This window comes from Nematostella vectensis, chromosome 4 (genome assembly GCF_932526225.1).
Source record: "Nematostella vectensis chromosome 4, jaNemVect1.1, whole genome shotgun sequence".
In the NCBI taxonomy this organism is placed as follows: domain Eukaryota; kingdom Metazoa; phylum Cnidaria; class Anthozoa; order Actiniaria; family Edwardsiidae; genus Nematostella; species Nematostella vectensis.
Window position 1 is genome coordinate 1,871,898 of NC_064037.1, and position 16,366 is coordinate 1,888,263.

The following is a 16,366-nucleotide window of genomic DNA, read 5'->3' on the forward strand; positions in this document are numbered from 1 at the left end:
TTTGAAGCCTATTAAACTACGGACAAGAAATTCATGAAATGTTTAATAGTTGTCAAGTAAGAAGGGAGTTTTATTTTTTCTGGTGTTTGGCTTTTACTTAGCACCTTTTCCACGGGTGGAATCTAGGGGTGGGGCGGATCTAGGGGTGGGGCGGATCTAGGGGTGGGGTGGATCTAGGGGTTGGGTGGATCTAGGGGTTGGGTGGATCTAGGGGTTGGGTTGATCTAGGGGTTAGGCCGATCTAGGGGTGGGGTGGATCTAGGGGTGGGGTGAATCTAGGGGTCGGGCGGATCTAGGGGTTGGGTGGATCTAGGGGTCGGGCGGATCTAGGGGTTGGGTGGATCTAGGGGTGGGGTGGATCTAGGGGTTGGGTGGATCTAGGGGTCGGGTGGATCTAGGGGTGGGGTGGATCTAGGGGTGGGGTGGATCTAGGGGTCGGGTGGATCTAGGGGTGGGGTGGATCTAGGGGTTGGGTGGATCTAGGGGTTGGGTGGATCTAGGGGTTGGGTGGATCTAGGGGTTGGGTGGATCTAGGGGTGGGTCTAGGGGGTTGGGTGGATCTAGGGTTGGGTTGCATCTAGAGGTTGGGTGGATCTAGGGGTGGGGCGGATCTAGGGGTTGGGTGGATCTAGGGGTCGGGCGGATCTAGGGGTTGGGTGGATCTAGGGGTGGGGTGGATCTAGGGGTTGGGTGGATCTAGGGGTCGGGTGGATCTAGGGGTGGGGTGGATCTAGGGGTGGGGTGGATCTAGGGGTCGGGTGGATCTAGGGGTGGGGTGGATCTAGGGGTTGGGTGGATCTAGGGGTTGGGTGGATCTAGGGGTTGGGTGGATCTAGGGGTGGGTCTAGGGGGTTGGGTGGATCTAGGGTTGGGGTGCATCTAGGGGTTGGGTGGATCTAGGGGTGGGGCGGATCTAGGGGTGGGGTGGATCTAGGGGTTGGGTGGATCTAGGGGTTGGGTGGATCTAGGGGTCAGGCGGATCTAGGGGTGGGTCTAGGGGGTTGGGTGGATCTAGGGTTGGGGTGCATCTAGGGGTTGGGTGGATCTAGGGGTGGGGCGGATCTAGGGGTGGGGTGGATCTAGGGGTGGGGTGGATCTAGGGGTCGGGCCAAGCGGGCCCTGTCCTCTATTTTAAGACATTTGGCTTAAAAATAACAAGGAATGTGAGGAAATCTATGGAAGAACAATGAGTCAGCCCCCTCTTTCTTGAAAACTCTTGCCCCCTTGCTCCCGCCCCTTTTTGAAACTTCCGCCCCTGCAGTTCTTGTTACATACATATTCAATCACTAAGGTTTTCAAAGTCGGTCAATAGAGATGATCAGCAGGGATTGAGTAATTTAATCCACCAGGGTCATCAGCGTCCGGACAATCGGGACCATCTTCAACTTGGTCCCCTGGCTTCGGCACCATGCCGGGATGATACAGGGCGTCTTCGTCCAGGTTGTCTGGCTTAGGCAGCATGTCGGGGTGGTGGTTAGTTTCTGCACTCTGCGGTACTTGCTTGTATAGGTGGGCTGAGGAACCATTTGTTACAGTCAGACAACAGCTCAAGGGACCTAATAGTCCACCAAAATATGGACATGTTCGCAATTTCAAGGCAGTGCGTGTACAGACAGAACATTTTAGAACGTATCAGGACTAAAATCTTTTTTCCTGCCTCGGCATGTTCTAAGCATGTTCTTAAAATTTGTGAAATCTCAGGCTGTACGTTCTTATAAAAAAAGAAAGCCAAACACATCCTTTTAAAGGATGTGTTTGGCTTTCCTCTACCTTATCAATCCTGCTATCAATCTTTAAAAGGATGTGTTTTGTTTTCCTCTACCTTATCAACCCTGCTATCAATCTTTAAAAGGATGTGTTTTGTTTTCCTCTACCTTATCAATCCTGCTATCAATCTTTAAAAGGATGTGTTTTGTTTTCCTCTACCTTATCAACCCTGCTATCAATCTTTAAAAGGATGTGTTTTGTTTTCCTCTACCTTATCAATCCTGCTATCAATCTTTAAAAGGATGTGTTTTGTTTTCCTCTACCTTATCAATCCTGCTATCAATCTTTAAAACGATGTGTTTTGTTTTCCTCTACCTTATCAATCCTGCTATCAATCTTTAAAAGGATGTTTTGTTTTCCTCTACCTTATCAATCCTGCTATCAATCTTTAAAAGGATGTGTTTTGTTTTCCTCTACCTTATCAATCCTGCTATCAATCTTTAAAACGATGTGTTTTGTTTTCCTCTACCTTATCAATCCTGCTATCAATCTTTAAAAGGATGTGTTTTGTTTTCCTCTACCTTATCAACCCTGCTATCAATCTTTAAAAGGATGTGTTTTGTTTTCCTCTACCTTATCAATCCTGCTATCAATCTTTAAAAGGATGTGTTTTGTTTTCCTCTACCTTATCAATCCTGCTATCAATCTTTAAAACGATGTGTTTTGTTTTCCTCTACCTTATCAATCCTGCTATCAATCTTTAAAAGGATGTTTTGTTTTCCTCTACCTTATCAATCCTGCTATCAATCTTTAAAAGGATGTGTTTTGTTTTCCTCTACCTTATCAATCCTGCTATCAATCTTTAAAACGATGTGTTTTGTTTTCCTCTACCTTATCAATCCTGCTATCAATCTTTAAAAGGATGTTTTGTTTTCCTCTACCTTATCAATCCTGCAGTCAACCCACTACTATGATGTGAGGTGGCAGACAACTCTTCGGTTAAGTCCAAATCCCGATCGAAACGTGTCATGCTATGTTGGAATTTGGAGGCAAGGGGGTGGGGTAATTAGATGGCTACATAATCAAAAGTAATAAAAAAGAAGTCGGCGTAAAAATTGTGCAGTTTCAAAGCTTTAAAAAAATCATGGTGTTAAAAAAACCCAGTTAATTCATGTGACTTATGTCACGTGAAGTGTATTTTTTTGGTTCAGCCGTCAATTCTCACCCTTCTGCAAAACCTTATAGTTACGGGCCTGTCAGTATGTGTCCCTACTAACGACGGTCCAAGAGATGCCAAAATTCGTGTCGAATCATACTCCTCTGGGATAACAACAAGTTACGAGAAAAGCAGTCTGTCTACTTACGTTTAGAATTCTTCCGTGAGGACGAGCGAGTCGAAGCACGTGAAAATGTTGATCGCCTCGACATGGAACTGAGTCTGGTGATGGCTGTAGCCCAGACTCCGTCATCAGAGATTTTGAAGCAGGACATGATACTGCCCATGGAGGAGGCGTAGCCATCGCGGTACTTCCGCATAATCCACAAGCACACGCAATGGTTGATGAGCGGGTCGAATGTTGTCAGAACAGTGACAACTTGGTCGTAGTAGTGATTGTGCCAGCCGTACACATAGAGTAACAAGATCCGCATCTGTTAGAAAAAGGAAACAGCTAAATAAATAATGCATAAAATAGATTTGGGAAACCCTTCTTCCAGCTGGAAGTCGGGCCTGTTATATATCGCAAATCAAAAGCAGAGCTTAGTCTGCGTATATTACATGCGCACAAGTCAGAACCAGTCCTTAGTCTGCGTATATTACCTGCGCACAAGTCAGAACCAGTCCTTAGTCTGCGTATATTACATGCGCACAAGTCAGAACCAGTCCTTAGTCTGCGTATATTACATGCGCACAAGTCAGAACCAGACCTTAGTCTGCGTATATTACATGCGCACAAGTCAGAAACAGTCCTTAGTCTTTGTAAATGACATGCGCACAAGTCAGAACCAGTCCTTAGTCTTTGTATATGACATGCGCACAAGTCAGAACAAGTCCTTAGTCTTTGTATATGACATGCGCACAAGTCAGAACCAGTCCTTAGTCTTTGTATATGACATGCGCACAAGTCAGAACAAGTCCTTAGTCTTTGTATATGACATGCGCACAAGTCAGAACCAGTCCTTAGTCTTTGTATATGACATGCGCACAAGTCAGAACAAGTCCTTAGTCTTTGTATATGACATGCGCACAAGTCAGAACCAGTCCTTAGTCTTTGTATATGACATGCGCACAAGTCAGAACAAGTCCTTAGTCTTTGTATATGACATGCGCACAAGTCAGAACCAGTCCTTAGTCTTTGTATATGACATGCGCACAAGTCAGAACCAGTCCTTAGTCTTTGTATATGACATGCGCACAAGTCAGAACCAGTCCTTAGTCTTTGTATATGACATGCGCACAAGTCAGAACCAGTCCTTAGTCTTTGTATATGACATGCGCACAAGTCAGAACCAGTCCTTAGTCTTTGTATATGACATGCGCACAAGTCAGAACCAGTCCTTAGTCTTTGTATATGACATGCGCACAAGTCAGAACCAGTCCTTAGTCTTTGTATATGACATGCGCACAAGTCAGAACTAGACCTTAGTCTGCGTATATTACATGCGCACAAGTCAGAACAAGTCCTTAGTCTGCGTATATTACATGCGCACAAGTCAGAACAAGTCCTTAGTCTGCGTATATTACATGCGCACAAGTCAGAACAAGTCCTTAGTCTGCGTATATTACATGCGCACAAGTCAGAACCAGTTCTTAGTCTTTGTATATGACATGCGCACAAGTCAGAACCAGTCCTTAGTCTTTGTATATGACATGCGCACAAGTCAGAACCAGTCCTTAGTCTTTGTATATGACATGCGCACAAGTCAGAACAAGTCCTTAGTCTGCGTATATTACATGCGCACAAGTCAGAACAAGTCCTTAGTCTGCGTATATTACATGCGCACAAGTCAGAACCAGTCCTTAGTCTTTGTATATGACATGCGCACAAGTCAGAACCAGTCCTTAGTCTGCGTATATTACATGCGCACAAGTCAGAACAAGTCCTTAGTCTGCGTATATTACATGCGCAAAAGTCAGAACAAGTCCTTAGTCTTTGTATATTACCTGCGCACAAGTCAGAAACAGTCCTTAGTCTTTGTATATGACATGCGCACAAGTCAGAACCAGTCCTTAGTCTGCGTATATTACATGCGCACAAGTCAGAACCAGTCCTTAGTCTGCGAATATTACATGCGCACAAGTCAGAACCAGTCCTTAGTCTGCGTATATTACATGCGCACAAGTCAGAACAAGTCCTTAGTCTGCGTATATTACATGCGCACAAGTCAGAACCAGACCTTAGTCTGCGTATATTACATGCGCACAAGTTAGAACCAGTCCTTAGTCTGCGTATATTACATGCGCACAAGTCAGAACCGGTCCTTAGTCTGCGTATATTACATGCGCACAAGTCATAACAAGTCCTCAGTCTGTGTATATTACATGCGCACAAGTCAGAACAAGTCCTTAGTCTTCGTATATTACCTGCGCACAAGTCAGAAACAGTCCTTAGTCTTTTTATATGACATGCGCACAAGTCAGAACAAGTCCTTAGTCTTCGTATGTTACCTGCGCACAAGTCAGAAACAGTCCTTAGTCTTTGTATATGACATGCGCACAAGTCAGAACAAGTCCTTAGTCTTCGTATATTACCTGCGCAAAAGTCAGAAACAGTCCTTAGTCTTCGTATATTACCTGCGCACAAGTCAGAAACAGTCCTTAGTCTTTGTAAATGACATGCGCACAAGTCAGAACAAGTCCTTAGTCTGCGTATATTACATGCGCACAAGTCAGAACCAGCCCTTAGTCTGCATATATTACATGCGCACAAGTCAGAACCAGTCCTTAGTCTGTGTATATTACATGCACACAAGTCAGAACAAGTCCTTAGTCTGCGTATATTACATGCGCACAAGTCAGAACAAGTCCTTAGTCTGCGTATATTACATGCGCAAAAGTCAGAACAAGTCCTTAGTCTGCATATATTACATGCGCACAAGTCAGAACCAGTCCTTAGTCTGTGTATATTAGTCTTTGTATATTACCTGCGCACAAGTCAGAAACAGTCCTTAGTCTTTGTATATTACATGCGCACAAGTCAGAACCAGTCCTTAGTCTGTGTATATTACATGCGCACAAGTCAGAACAAGTCCTCAGTATGTGTATATTACATGCGCACAAGTCAGAACAAGTCCTTAGTCTCTGATGTTACCTGCGCACAAGTCAGAAACAGTCCTTAGTCTTTGTATATGACATGCGCACAAGTCAGAACAAGTCCTTAGTCTTCGTATATTACCTGCGCACAAGTCAGAAACAGTCCTTAGTCTTTGTATATGACATGTGCACAAGTCAGAACAAGTCCTTAGTCTTCGTATATTACCTGCGCACAAGTCAGAAACAGTCCTTAGTCTTTGTAAATGACATGCGCACAAGTCAGAACAAGTCCTTAGTCTGCGTATATTACATGTCCACAAGACAGAACTAGTCCTTAGTCTGCGTATATTACATGCGCACAAGTCAGAACCAGTCCTTAGTCTGCGTATATTACATGCGCACAAGTCAGAAACAGACCTTAGCCTGCGTATATTATATGCGCACAAGTCAGAACCAGTCCTTAGTCTGCGTATATTACATGCGCACAAGTCAGAAACAGACTTTAGCCTGCGTATATCGCTTGCGCAATCTGCACCCTGTTTTCTGAGTAAGCAATAAAAAAAATAGAAAAGTAAATGATTTTGACAGACACATGGCACCAGCTAGTTTAAAAATTCTTTCACAGAATTGCAGGAATTCCTCAGACTTGACCGTTTCCCTTTTTTATTTTGAAAATTAGAAGAAGAAATAAAAACTATTCGCTGCTCTTACGGGATTTTCAAAACATATTATAATCATTCCGGCCGATACTTCAACGAGTTTGTAACATAAGCTCTTGTGAATTGTATAGAAATACTGATTTTCGCGCCATTTTACTCATTGAAAACGCGCACAAATTTCAAGATAACCAATGCCGATATCAATTCTCCGTGCCACGGATAATACACGTGGCAACAGACTCTGAACCATTAACAGACGTAAGGGGCGTGCTTAACGCGGTTACAAGTGCAGGGAACTGATTTCGGTTGCCACCGCAACACAATTGAGCGCGGAGAAGTTAATGAGATTTTATTCGTTAGTTGCACATTTTGAACACAGGCGATCCAACCGTGCCGTACTACACTTGTTTCTTGTTTATTTTTATTTATTTCTCAAAGTCAAAGTCAAATTTATTATATTTCATTTTATAAGTCACTGATCCGCAGGTAGTCTGCGACTAATCATGGCGGATCAGTTAAGGAAAACAAAATTTAAGTAAAATTACAATGACGAGGTACAAACATAAAAGCACAAACACAAATGCAAAAAAGCATAGTTACAAAACAAGAATGGGAGAATGGAGAAAGGGAGCAGATAGTCATTTCAATAACAAAAGCATAAAGAAGGATAACTGATCTTTGTTAGAACACGAAGTGTATTTAAATCTATTTAGTGCAAGAGTTTCTCTTCCTAACTGTGCAGGCTGAAAATATATTTTATTTTCTCCTAGAAATCAGATTACACATGCAGAATTAAGTCTAAAATAGAGTAGAAGGCACAAAGGCTGTCAGATCGACAAGTACATGGCAACGTCAGAGAGAAAAGTATCTGTAAAAGCATGAGTATTAATTAATGTCTGACCACACTCGAAAACATGAAAGTTTTATTGAGAATCTAAGAGGAATTTTGCGTTTTTTTCCTACCATAAATCATTTAAGACGACGCGTGTTCACCTTTCGTATGAACGACTTAAAACATAGAGGGAATATCTGTTTTTCGCTACAATAAAAAGGCGAGCGCGTTAAAATTTTTATACGTAAAGCTTTATGTACTTAATAATAAACATCTATGTACTCAAAATGTTTATAGGTTTTCTACAAAAAAAATAAAACTAACATTATCAGAGAATGAATCATACTTGATTTTGTTTTTAGTCTCGAAACCATAGCTTCTAGTGATTAGAGAGAAACATCATCAAAAGACAAGAACAGTTCAAACAATGAATCAATTCAATTTTTTTCATTTACCTTTAATCAAATAAAAACGGATACCAGTCGGTTTTGATTAACGACCTTTGGTTCGTCATTTCCATTTTCCTGTAAAAATCGTTGTTATGATACGATATGGTTTTCTCCAAAAATACACACACAAAAAAAACTGTAACTCCACACTGACGACGTCAAATAAATGCCATGAATATTCCTTGGGAAGGTTTGGAAAAACTGCTGCTTTGAATCGAATAATTTTTTAATCAATTGGAAAAAAAATACAGTTTAAAACAGAACAAAATTTAGAAATAAAACCTAAAAAGCATAAGAAGAATCCACAGTGCCTTTATGCCCTTAGAAATCTGTTTTGGGTTCTCAGATTGTCTTGTGTTAGTAAAACACTTTATTGCAGTCATATTTTCCGGTTCAGGCGTGGGTTGGAATTGGCAGGTTAGTAAGCAAGCGGTGAGAAATCTTTGTTTTTGTCACGAAAGTATCGATTCTAACCTTTTAGGCGGACATTCAACTTTAATCTCGCAATGTCTAAAAGAACTTCGATGAGCCGTGCAAAGTTTTACTTTTCAAAAGGATAATAAAGCGCTTCTTGTGCATCGTCAAAGACATGACACCTGAAATTTAGAGCTCTTGTACGTGTGATTGACAGATTTCCTACTGGAATTCTCCAAATCAAATATGACATCCTATTTTAACATTTATCTATAGAGAGACCGGAGTGTTAGCGATGCACGCCGTCTCCTTCTACAAACTTGAGAACATTTTACAGCCCTAGGTGACGAATGTCTTAAAGGGCCTATGCAGAGTTTGCCATGGAACACTATTATTATAGCAGGAGACGGAAGCTATTCTGAAAAATCCTACATAAATCGATTCCCTCGAGCATTAACCTGATATATTAATAAAATCATAAAATTCAACCCATGTGTGGCCACAGGAAAATTAAAATTCGCAAACCTGCGCAACCCACGATAACCCATAAAAAGAATGTTAAATCTGCAGTGGTTTTTAGAGGATGTTTTTTTGTTAAATCTTTTAAAAGGTACTCTTTTTAGAAGTGGTTAATGCAAAAGAGAGCAAGATAACACCCGTTGACATCTTGGCTTAGCGTGATTATGACAAGCACTCGCCTCCTAAGTGGACCTAAACACGCATACTTTCATTTGCGTTCATGGCTGGTCAATTAAACTTAGAGCATCAACAACCCTAAGAAAACTCACATCACACCATTGTGTGATCCTTTTTTTTTTATCTAAGTTTAATCAAGCTTTGTAACATTAAAGGGTTGATTCATTTCCCTTCAAACTACAGGGAGGTTTTCAAATACAAGTAATATATCGCAAGTGAATAAAACATGTCTTCGTGAAAAAATAAACAACATAAGGTTGAAGACAAAACATTCTTTTGATTTATTCTTACCTTATGAACACCTCGAAAACACACAGAAAGAAGTGAGATAACGTTTTTATCTGAACATAAGCATGCTATGTTTTTTTTACTGCCCGCAACATATTTGATAAGAGTAAAATTAAAATACAAAACAGAACAGGTAATTTTTCGTTGGAAAGGAGCTTTTCATTTTGGATCCCCCTAAAAAATCCAAGTTATACATTTTTGATACATTTTTCACATTTCACATTTTTTATATACTCTTTATACTCTTGTCGTTAGCAAATTTCTTGCCTTTAAACTGTCTAAACAGGCACCTAGGGACGAAGACAAACGTAAGCTACGTACTCTAGCAGACAATGAAAACAATTTCACCGATAAACGAAACCCTGCTTTTTAAAACTTTGAAATATTTGTGAATATTTTAAAAAAAAATCCTTCTGTCGGGAAGTCAGTAAAACCCTTCTTTCTATTTTTTTACATATGGGAAAATGGATCTCCTTCTCTGCTATTTCACTGAGATCATCTTCCAAGCTTAGCCAACATTAGATGGAATCGACTTTTACCATCAAAAAAACACCTTTGTTTAAAAAAACCTTTTTTGTCTATAAACATTACAGCCCCGTTCGAAACGTACAAACAACACTGTTTCAAAGACAATACTTCCTAAGACCTTTGTTAATTTTATTGTACATCCCTTAATTTCGCCCGTCTTCGGGGGGGATTTATTCGACGGCGTATTCCAAAGTTATTTGGCTAGCTTAAGCCGTGTTCTATCCTCTGGTCACAAAAAGATGAGTACTCAATCTTATTGTTTCAAATGCAACGAGGTTGATTTAGTCTTCCCGTGATCTGTTTTGAATGCTGTTGTATACTCGTGCCGAGTTTTGATGAATACAATAAGGACATTACGAGTTTTGATGAATACAATAAGGACATAACGAGACGCCTTGTAGTGCAGACTTAGATTTGTTATTTTACTTTTATTTGAGATTTTTAAAATTATTTTTTTTTACCGATAAAGTACAAGCCAGCACTGAAAAAAAAAAAGAAAGTAGTTGTAAGTTTGCTTGTTTTCTATATAAAAGTATAAATGTTCCGACATTGTCATGATTATTTAGCTCTGCTGTACATCTCCAGTTTTACCAAACCCGTGGTATTTTCAATATCAAAATGAGTTCGAGCGTGGACTTATTCAACTACAGAGAGTATAATTATGAATAAGCGATTCAATCTAAATTTGTGAAAACTTAACGAGCATTGTATTTTAGATTCGAGAGAAAAGCTCGTAATTACGTGTTGGAAAATATTGATCCTTATGTTACCTAAACGGTGTAAACGCTGCAGCAATATGCAAATGGAAAAATAAAAAATATTTTGGTAGATTACAAAGTATTTTAAATTAAAATACCTGCCCGGCGAATATAACAGGCTAGATTTATAAAAAAAAAGTATAAAAAATAAACAATACATAACAATAAAAAATAGCCAGGACCACATAAAAGGAATAACTCATTCTAAAGAAATGTTTATAAGCATCCCCTAAAATGGTAAATTAGAACTCTTTCCATCGTCGGAAACTGGAAATTATACAAATTTTTGGTTGGTACTACAAGTATTTTACAATGTCAATTAAGCTAAAAAATTTTTTTGAGCTTTCCGACACCCTAATCATTTCCTTGTTTCATACTAATTGTTAACATCTAACAACGGAACCACAAGCTAGAAACATGACTATGACGCATTTAAGGGACTTCTCAGAAACCCGAGCTTACCCACTCTTCGTTTCATAGCGAAAAGATTTATAACCATTAACTGCTAGCCTTGGGGGAGAGGGAGGGAAAGTTTTTGAGAAACCTGAAAATATAGAAATTAAGCCGCTAAAATTTTAAGAGGTTTAAATACGTATCTAAGATATAAACCCCTAAAAAGGGATGAAAGGAAAAAAAAGATACAAAGTTTGGAAAGTTGTCTAGTTACCTAGTTAACAAATGTTATTCTGTCTACATTTTCCCACCGCGAATTAACATCAAAGTATCTTTTTTTTTACTTATTTCAAAGGCGTGATGAGGCATTAGACGATTTCGTGCCTATATCGTGATTAACAATTCATCATATTTCTCTTAGGTGACAATTTCTATCACATCCCCGCCACTTGGGATTTTTAATCTGAATTCTGCCAGCTTACCGCGGTTTCTTTTCATATGCTGACACCAACCAACGATCTTTTGTCTGTCCTTCCACGGACACCACAAAAAGAACATGAGAAACTTTCAATATTCACCACAGCTTAGCCATATGCACGCTGACACCCGAGTATATCAGATGGAAAATAGTTGATAATTTTACATTAATTAAGGGCTATCTTCTGGCCTCGAGGGCTGGAAAAATCGTTAGTAGCATAAAGTAGTTTAATTCCACCAGTAAACGATTAACCTGTTTTGTAATAAAAAAAAATAATTTTGAAATGGTTTGGCTGCTGGTGGCGTCTTGTTAAACGGCACCAGAAAGAGAACTATTCACCGAAAATCGATTGGTGATATATCATTCGCTTATAGTTATTCAAACATCACGACTGAGTTTATAACATGCATAGGCCAGTCTGGAAATGTCCATGAATTTTTAATATATATTTATAAATGTTACCTAATAGATTCTATTTTTTGAATGCAATTCAAAAAGCAATTCAGAAAAGCTCATCGTTCAACTCCAAGCTATCTTCATAATTGTTTATAGACGGTGTGAGTGTTGTTTCCTTTGATTCTATGCATATTCGAAACGTCTGTCGTATCAAAATCCTGATACGCATTGGACTACAAATATTAATTTCACTAGGACAGACTTCCTTTAATGTAATAAAACAAATTGTGGAATTCATTGAAGTGTGAACTCTCGTAGGATAATTGAAATAACAAACATGTTCATATGATAGCCGACTGAAGTGAAAACGGGAGTTTTCAAAACACCTGTGCCAAATTCGAAAACAATAAAAACTTACTTACCAAGATGGCTGTCCAACATATGGTATAACAAACCGCTAAGACGGCTACCATTTTCGCGAAACTGATACAAGCAGTCGTCTGTTTCGTCTCGTTGCGCTGAGAGTATTCCCCGGCGCAGTTCTTGTCAAGTTTGCTAACGGCACGCACCACAACCATGTTTGAGACGAACATGACGAGGATTGATACCAGATAATGTGTGACCATAATGGAGACGACGACCCGTGTATTCGTGTTGTGAGTATCGCTCACATAGTAGCAAATACCGGTAGAGACATTCAACCGAATGTTATCAAGCACAATCGGCAACGCGGCGAGACATATAGAGTAAACAACCGCCACCGAGAGTAAGAAGACCGCTTTTTTAAATGTCACATGTTCTTTGTAGAAAAACGGGAAACAAATCGCGCCCAAACGCTCGACGCTCATCACCACCACCAGACATATAGTTAGCGAACCAAATAGCACGATGATAAAAGCTATGAAATTACAAACACTCGCACCGTAAAACCATTCCCCGACAAACCGAGACGCTATGAATGGAGGGTAACTACACAGGGCTATACCAAGACCTGCGGTTGACAGCGCGCCGACAAGAAGATGTGGGATTTTCTTGTTGGAAGGCTTCTTAATTTTGTTGTAAGTATAGTGCAAGGCGAGAATATTTAGTAAAAGAGTTACTAGAAACAGGAGAGTGACTACACCTCCGATTAGGTAATCGCTCCACGAAGGCACTTTGCCACTCGCCATGGTTGAAGTTCTTGGGGGAAATCCAGTCTGTTTTCCTGTCAAAACTCGCCACTTTCAATATACACCTAGTAGACTTCTGATTCTCAAAACGCAGGAAGTAACGTAAAGTTTGCTCTTCTTGATGTCCATAAGCAACCAAACACATCAACTGCTTATATACCCTTTAGACAGTCAATTAATTTGCCCAATTTTAGTCCTCTCTGAATCATCGAGTGCTCGGTTCGCTCATTCCCTTTGGGTCTGGCGTTACTTGGGTCTCGGCTCAGTTCGGCCTCGCGGCGAACATCTCGTTTACTTAGATGTAATACCACGATAGTGAGCGAGGCGACTGGTCTCAAGTCCACTGTGCTAAGTGCACGCACTCCAAGCGTTGTGCATAAGACGTTGGCGGGCCCTATAAACCTCCCACACACGCTTATATTTCTAAACCGATCGAATCACCCTCAGGAAAGAGCCAAAAACGCGGATTAAGTCGCGAACAAAACAGACGCACTTTTAAATGAATGGAATTTTGCGCGCATCCACTCCGCTGGCATGCGACCCGTAGTATTGTGATAGTGAATTAGCCAGAGGTATTCACTTAGAGTTGTGGTGGCAGCGCCCGCCCTACCGCTGCACAGCGGTTCACAGAACTCCTGGATCTTTTGTTCAGCTTTGGCAGATGGCTTCGATATAGAGTGCCTTTAAAGACAAGACAAAATACAGTGATGGGCTTTGTTCTTAAATCAAATTTACTCTCAACTGAAGTCTTTCTGAGTTGCAGAAATATGTTATCCATTTTGTTATCCGCCGTTCGCTTTTGGCTTAAAAATATAATGGAAAAACATCAGTTTTGACGCCAGTGATAAGATAATTTTCATGGTTTTCACTGTTGTGCTGTCAATAACACCATTAGTTCGCGGCAATACCGGGACTATTCTCTGCGGTCATCTATCTTGCTATGCCCGAAGCAAAAGGGAATTTAATCCGTAGCACTGTAGCTGAAACTAAGCTGAATCACCCCTATTGATTTGTACTTTAAAACGATGCATTCATATCGCTCGGAAGTGATACAGAAGGAAAAGAAATCGGTTTAAAAAATCGTGGGCTTCTTTATGGATAAAAACAAAACGAATAAAAATATTTCAGCGTCCCTGACTAACTAGACGATTTGCGATTGTCTATCTTGTTTAGAAACATCGGAAATTGTACAGTACGGCTCAATAGCATAATCCACTATACTATTCCCAGGAAGCGAAAAGATCAAGAATAAACCGTATTGGACATGTTTGAATGACAAACTCATAGTATTGTTATTTCAATTGTAGGCAATTTATATAAAAGCAAAACACATTTTTTATTACTTTTCGATGTTGGATGCCTCCGCTTTCATAATCTTGATCACTCCCATATTAATTATGAGTACAAATCTATGGCGGAATAGGTTCGGTAATATCAGACAAACGTCTAGAAGTGTTCAAGTAACTTCCTCTTTATGTCAAAAATAGATACTGATACGCTCAAAATCTCAAGTTCAGAGTTGGATTATTTCTCGCATCGTTAGTGGTAGTCAAATCACACCATTACTCAAAAAGGATAGTGCGAACTCAACTGTTTGTGTCATCCTATTTCAATATTCTAGGCGTGAAAAGTATTCGAAGTACAAACAAAACACAATGAAGATGACCATGGAAATCTAAATAGCACCAAGAGCTCGTAGGAAACGTTTACAATACAGTAATTCCAGCTTCCGACCAACAACTCAGACACCTCGGGATACCCCTAAGGCCTATATTTACAGATGTAGTAGTCTACTTCATTTAAAACTCACCATTTTTTAATAACCAATGCAATTTTTTCCAAATACAAAGATAAAAGAAAGGCATCACCTTGAATGTCAAGATATTTAAGATGACTTTGTAAACGTATAAAATTCTCTCTTGACTAAATCACTGACATTGTACTGTACTCGGCAGTAATTTAAAAATGTGCAATTGGAGGCGGTTAGGGGCAATGCGGGCGTAATTAGAGTAATTCGAATAGAAGGAGGGTTCGGAGGGTGCACGGTGACATAGTGGTGTCGGTCATCCGTGTAGGGAACGCTCATTTCCCTGCAAGCAGATGCCGCGATATCTAGGCCAGCGAAAAGGGGCTTCTGCTAGCAAGGACTACACTGCATTTGTCGTCATGTCTAACCAGTTGCTCGGAAAACACATTTATCAACTATCAATTGTCAAAGGGCAATACATTTTTAGCAAAACATGGAGAAAAAAGAAAGCATGTATGGGATTATATCAGTAAGCTTAAACTACTGGAGTCAATTCTCCGTAGTATGGTCGCCAAATCACAGTCCCAGGGTTGTCCGTAATAACGAGAATTGACCATAGTGGTGCATTTGCTATGATAGCAAATGATTTGTTTGTTCGTTCGTCTGTTTCCATATGTAGGACACTAATTTCCGTGCCAAAGTATTCGCTATATAGAATATATCGTGTAACTATTCACGAGCTGCTAATGTGTTGAGGGTTTTGCTATTTTTGCTTGCTAGGATATACCGACTTCGGCTATGTTATGTACAAATTCGGTAACGGTCTTTTATAGCGCATCAGTGAGTATATTCTGAGTGATAGTCTTATCGTCAAGGCAGGATCGGTAATGAGCGTAAAATCTCTTAATATCAGCGCCTTAGGGAGGTTTTACTCGCGATTACGTAAACATTATGTCAATCAAGTGTGAGCCATGATGATGGCAAAGGAGATAAACATTTAACAAAACCCATCAGTTCTTATGGCCAATTGTTTATATGGAATAAAAGGTGCAACCCAAAAGGGGGAGCCATTAGTGCTGGCAAATTGCGGACTAAAAAAATAAATCTAAAAAAAATGTATTCGAGTGGGGAAATATCGGCGATCATTAATTACAAACCGTTAACTGGTCTAAAGACAGAATCGGGTTTGACAGGTGGAACTTTTGAAAACAAAACACACCATGTTCAACCTACGAAGAGAGGGTAAAATTTCTATATTTTATAAAAGTTCGATCCCTAAAGGTAATGTTATACCTTTGGTGATAGGGTTAAAGTCTGGGAGTTGATGTTGAAATGAATCTAACAAGGAAACATTTGAAAGCGGTAAAAAGAAAACTGTAAAACAATCCTGAAATTTGTTTCCTTCACACTGAGATCTATCAGAAGCTATCCACGATGAGTTTCTTGCACTCGGAAGCATGAGAAAACTATCATATTGTGTTAAAGAAAATATTAAAGGCATCGCCTATTTTAGAAGAATTACACAGTGCACTGCATCTCAGCGTTAAGTAATAGGGAAAAGTGCCAATAATGCTTTTGGGCTAGGAGAACGTGTTATTTG

At 39.9% G+C, this 16,366-nt stretch overlaps 1 protein-coding gene across 3 annotated transcripts; it reads right to left on the reverse strand.

Annotated features, from left to right (window-relative positions):
- Window positions 1–983: 983 nt before the first annotated feature.
- Window positions 984–16,297, reverse strand: LOC116616161 (rhodopsin, GQ-coupled). Of its 3 annotated transcripts, none has more exons than XM_032378100.2 (3): window positions 12,273–16,297; window positions 3,072–3,357; window positions 984–1,514 (listed from the first exon to the last, which is right to left on the reverse strand). In XM_032378100.2, exons 1-3 carry the CDS (start codon window positions 13,017–13,019, stop codon window positions 1,306–1,308), a joined length of 1,242 nt encoding a protein of 413 aa, XP_032233991.1. In that variant the 5' UTR covers window positions 13,020–16,297; the 3' UTR covers window positions 984–1,305. The 3 variants fall into 3 exon arrangements, 2 of the variants coding, with proteins under 2 accessions (XP_032233991.1, XP_048582115.1); XR_007307490.1 differs by lacking the exon at window positions 984–1,514 and adding an exon at window positions 1,766–2,494 and having other exon boundaries at window positions 2,649–3,357; XM_048726158.1 differs by lacking the exon at window positions 984–1,514 and adding an exon at window positions 1,766–2,738.
- Between the last annotated feature and the right edge of the window lie 69 nt (window positions 16,298–16,366).

What these genes read in the sequence shown, in the direction of transcription:
- LOC116616161 (XM_032378100.2), bottom strand. Translation starts at nt 13,019, where the DNA reads ATGGCGAGTGGCAAAGTGCCTTCGTGGAGCGATTACCTAATCGGAGGT. An exon ending in TATGTTGGACAGCCATCTTG is followed by an intron (nt 3,358 to 12,272) that starts GTAAGTAAGTTT and finishes TTTTTCTAACAG; the next exon opens with ATGCGGATCTTGTTACTCTA. An exon ending in CTCACGGAAGAATTCTAAAC is followed by an intron (nt 1,515 to 3,071) that starts GTAAGTAGACAG and finishes ATGGTTCCTCAG; the next exon opens with CCCACCTATACAAGCAAGTA.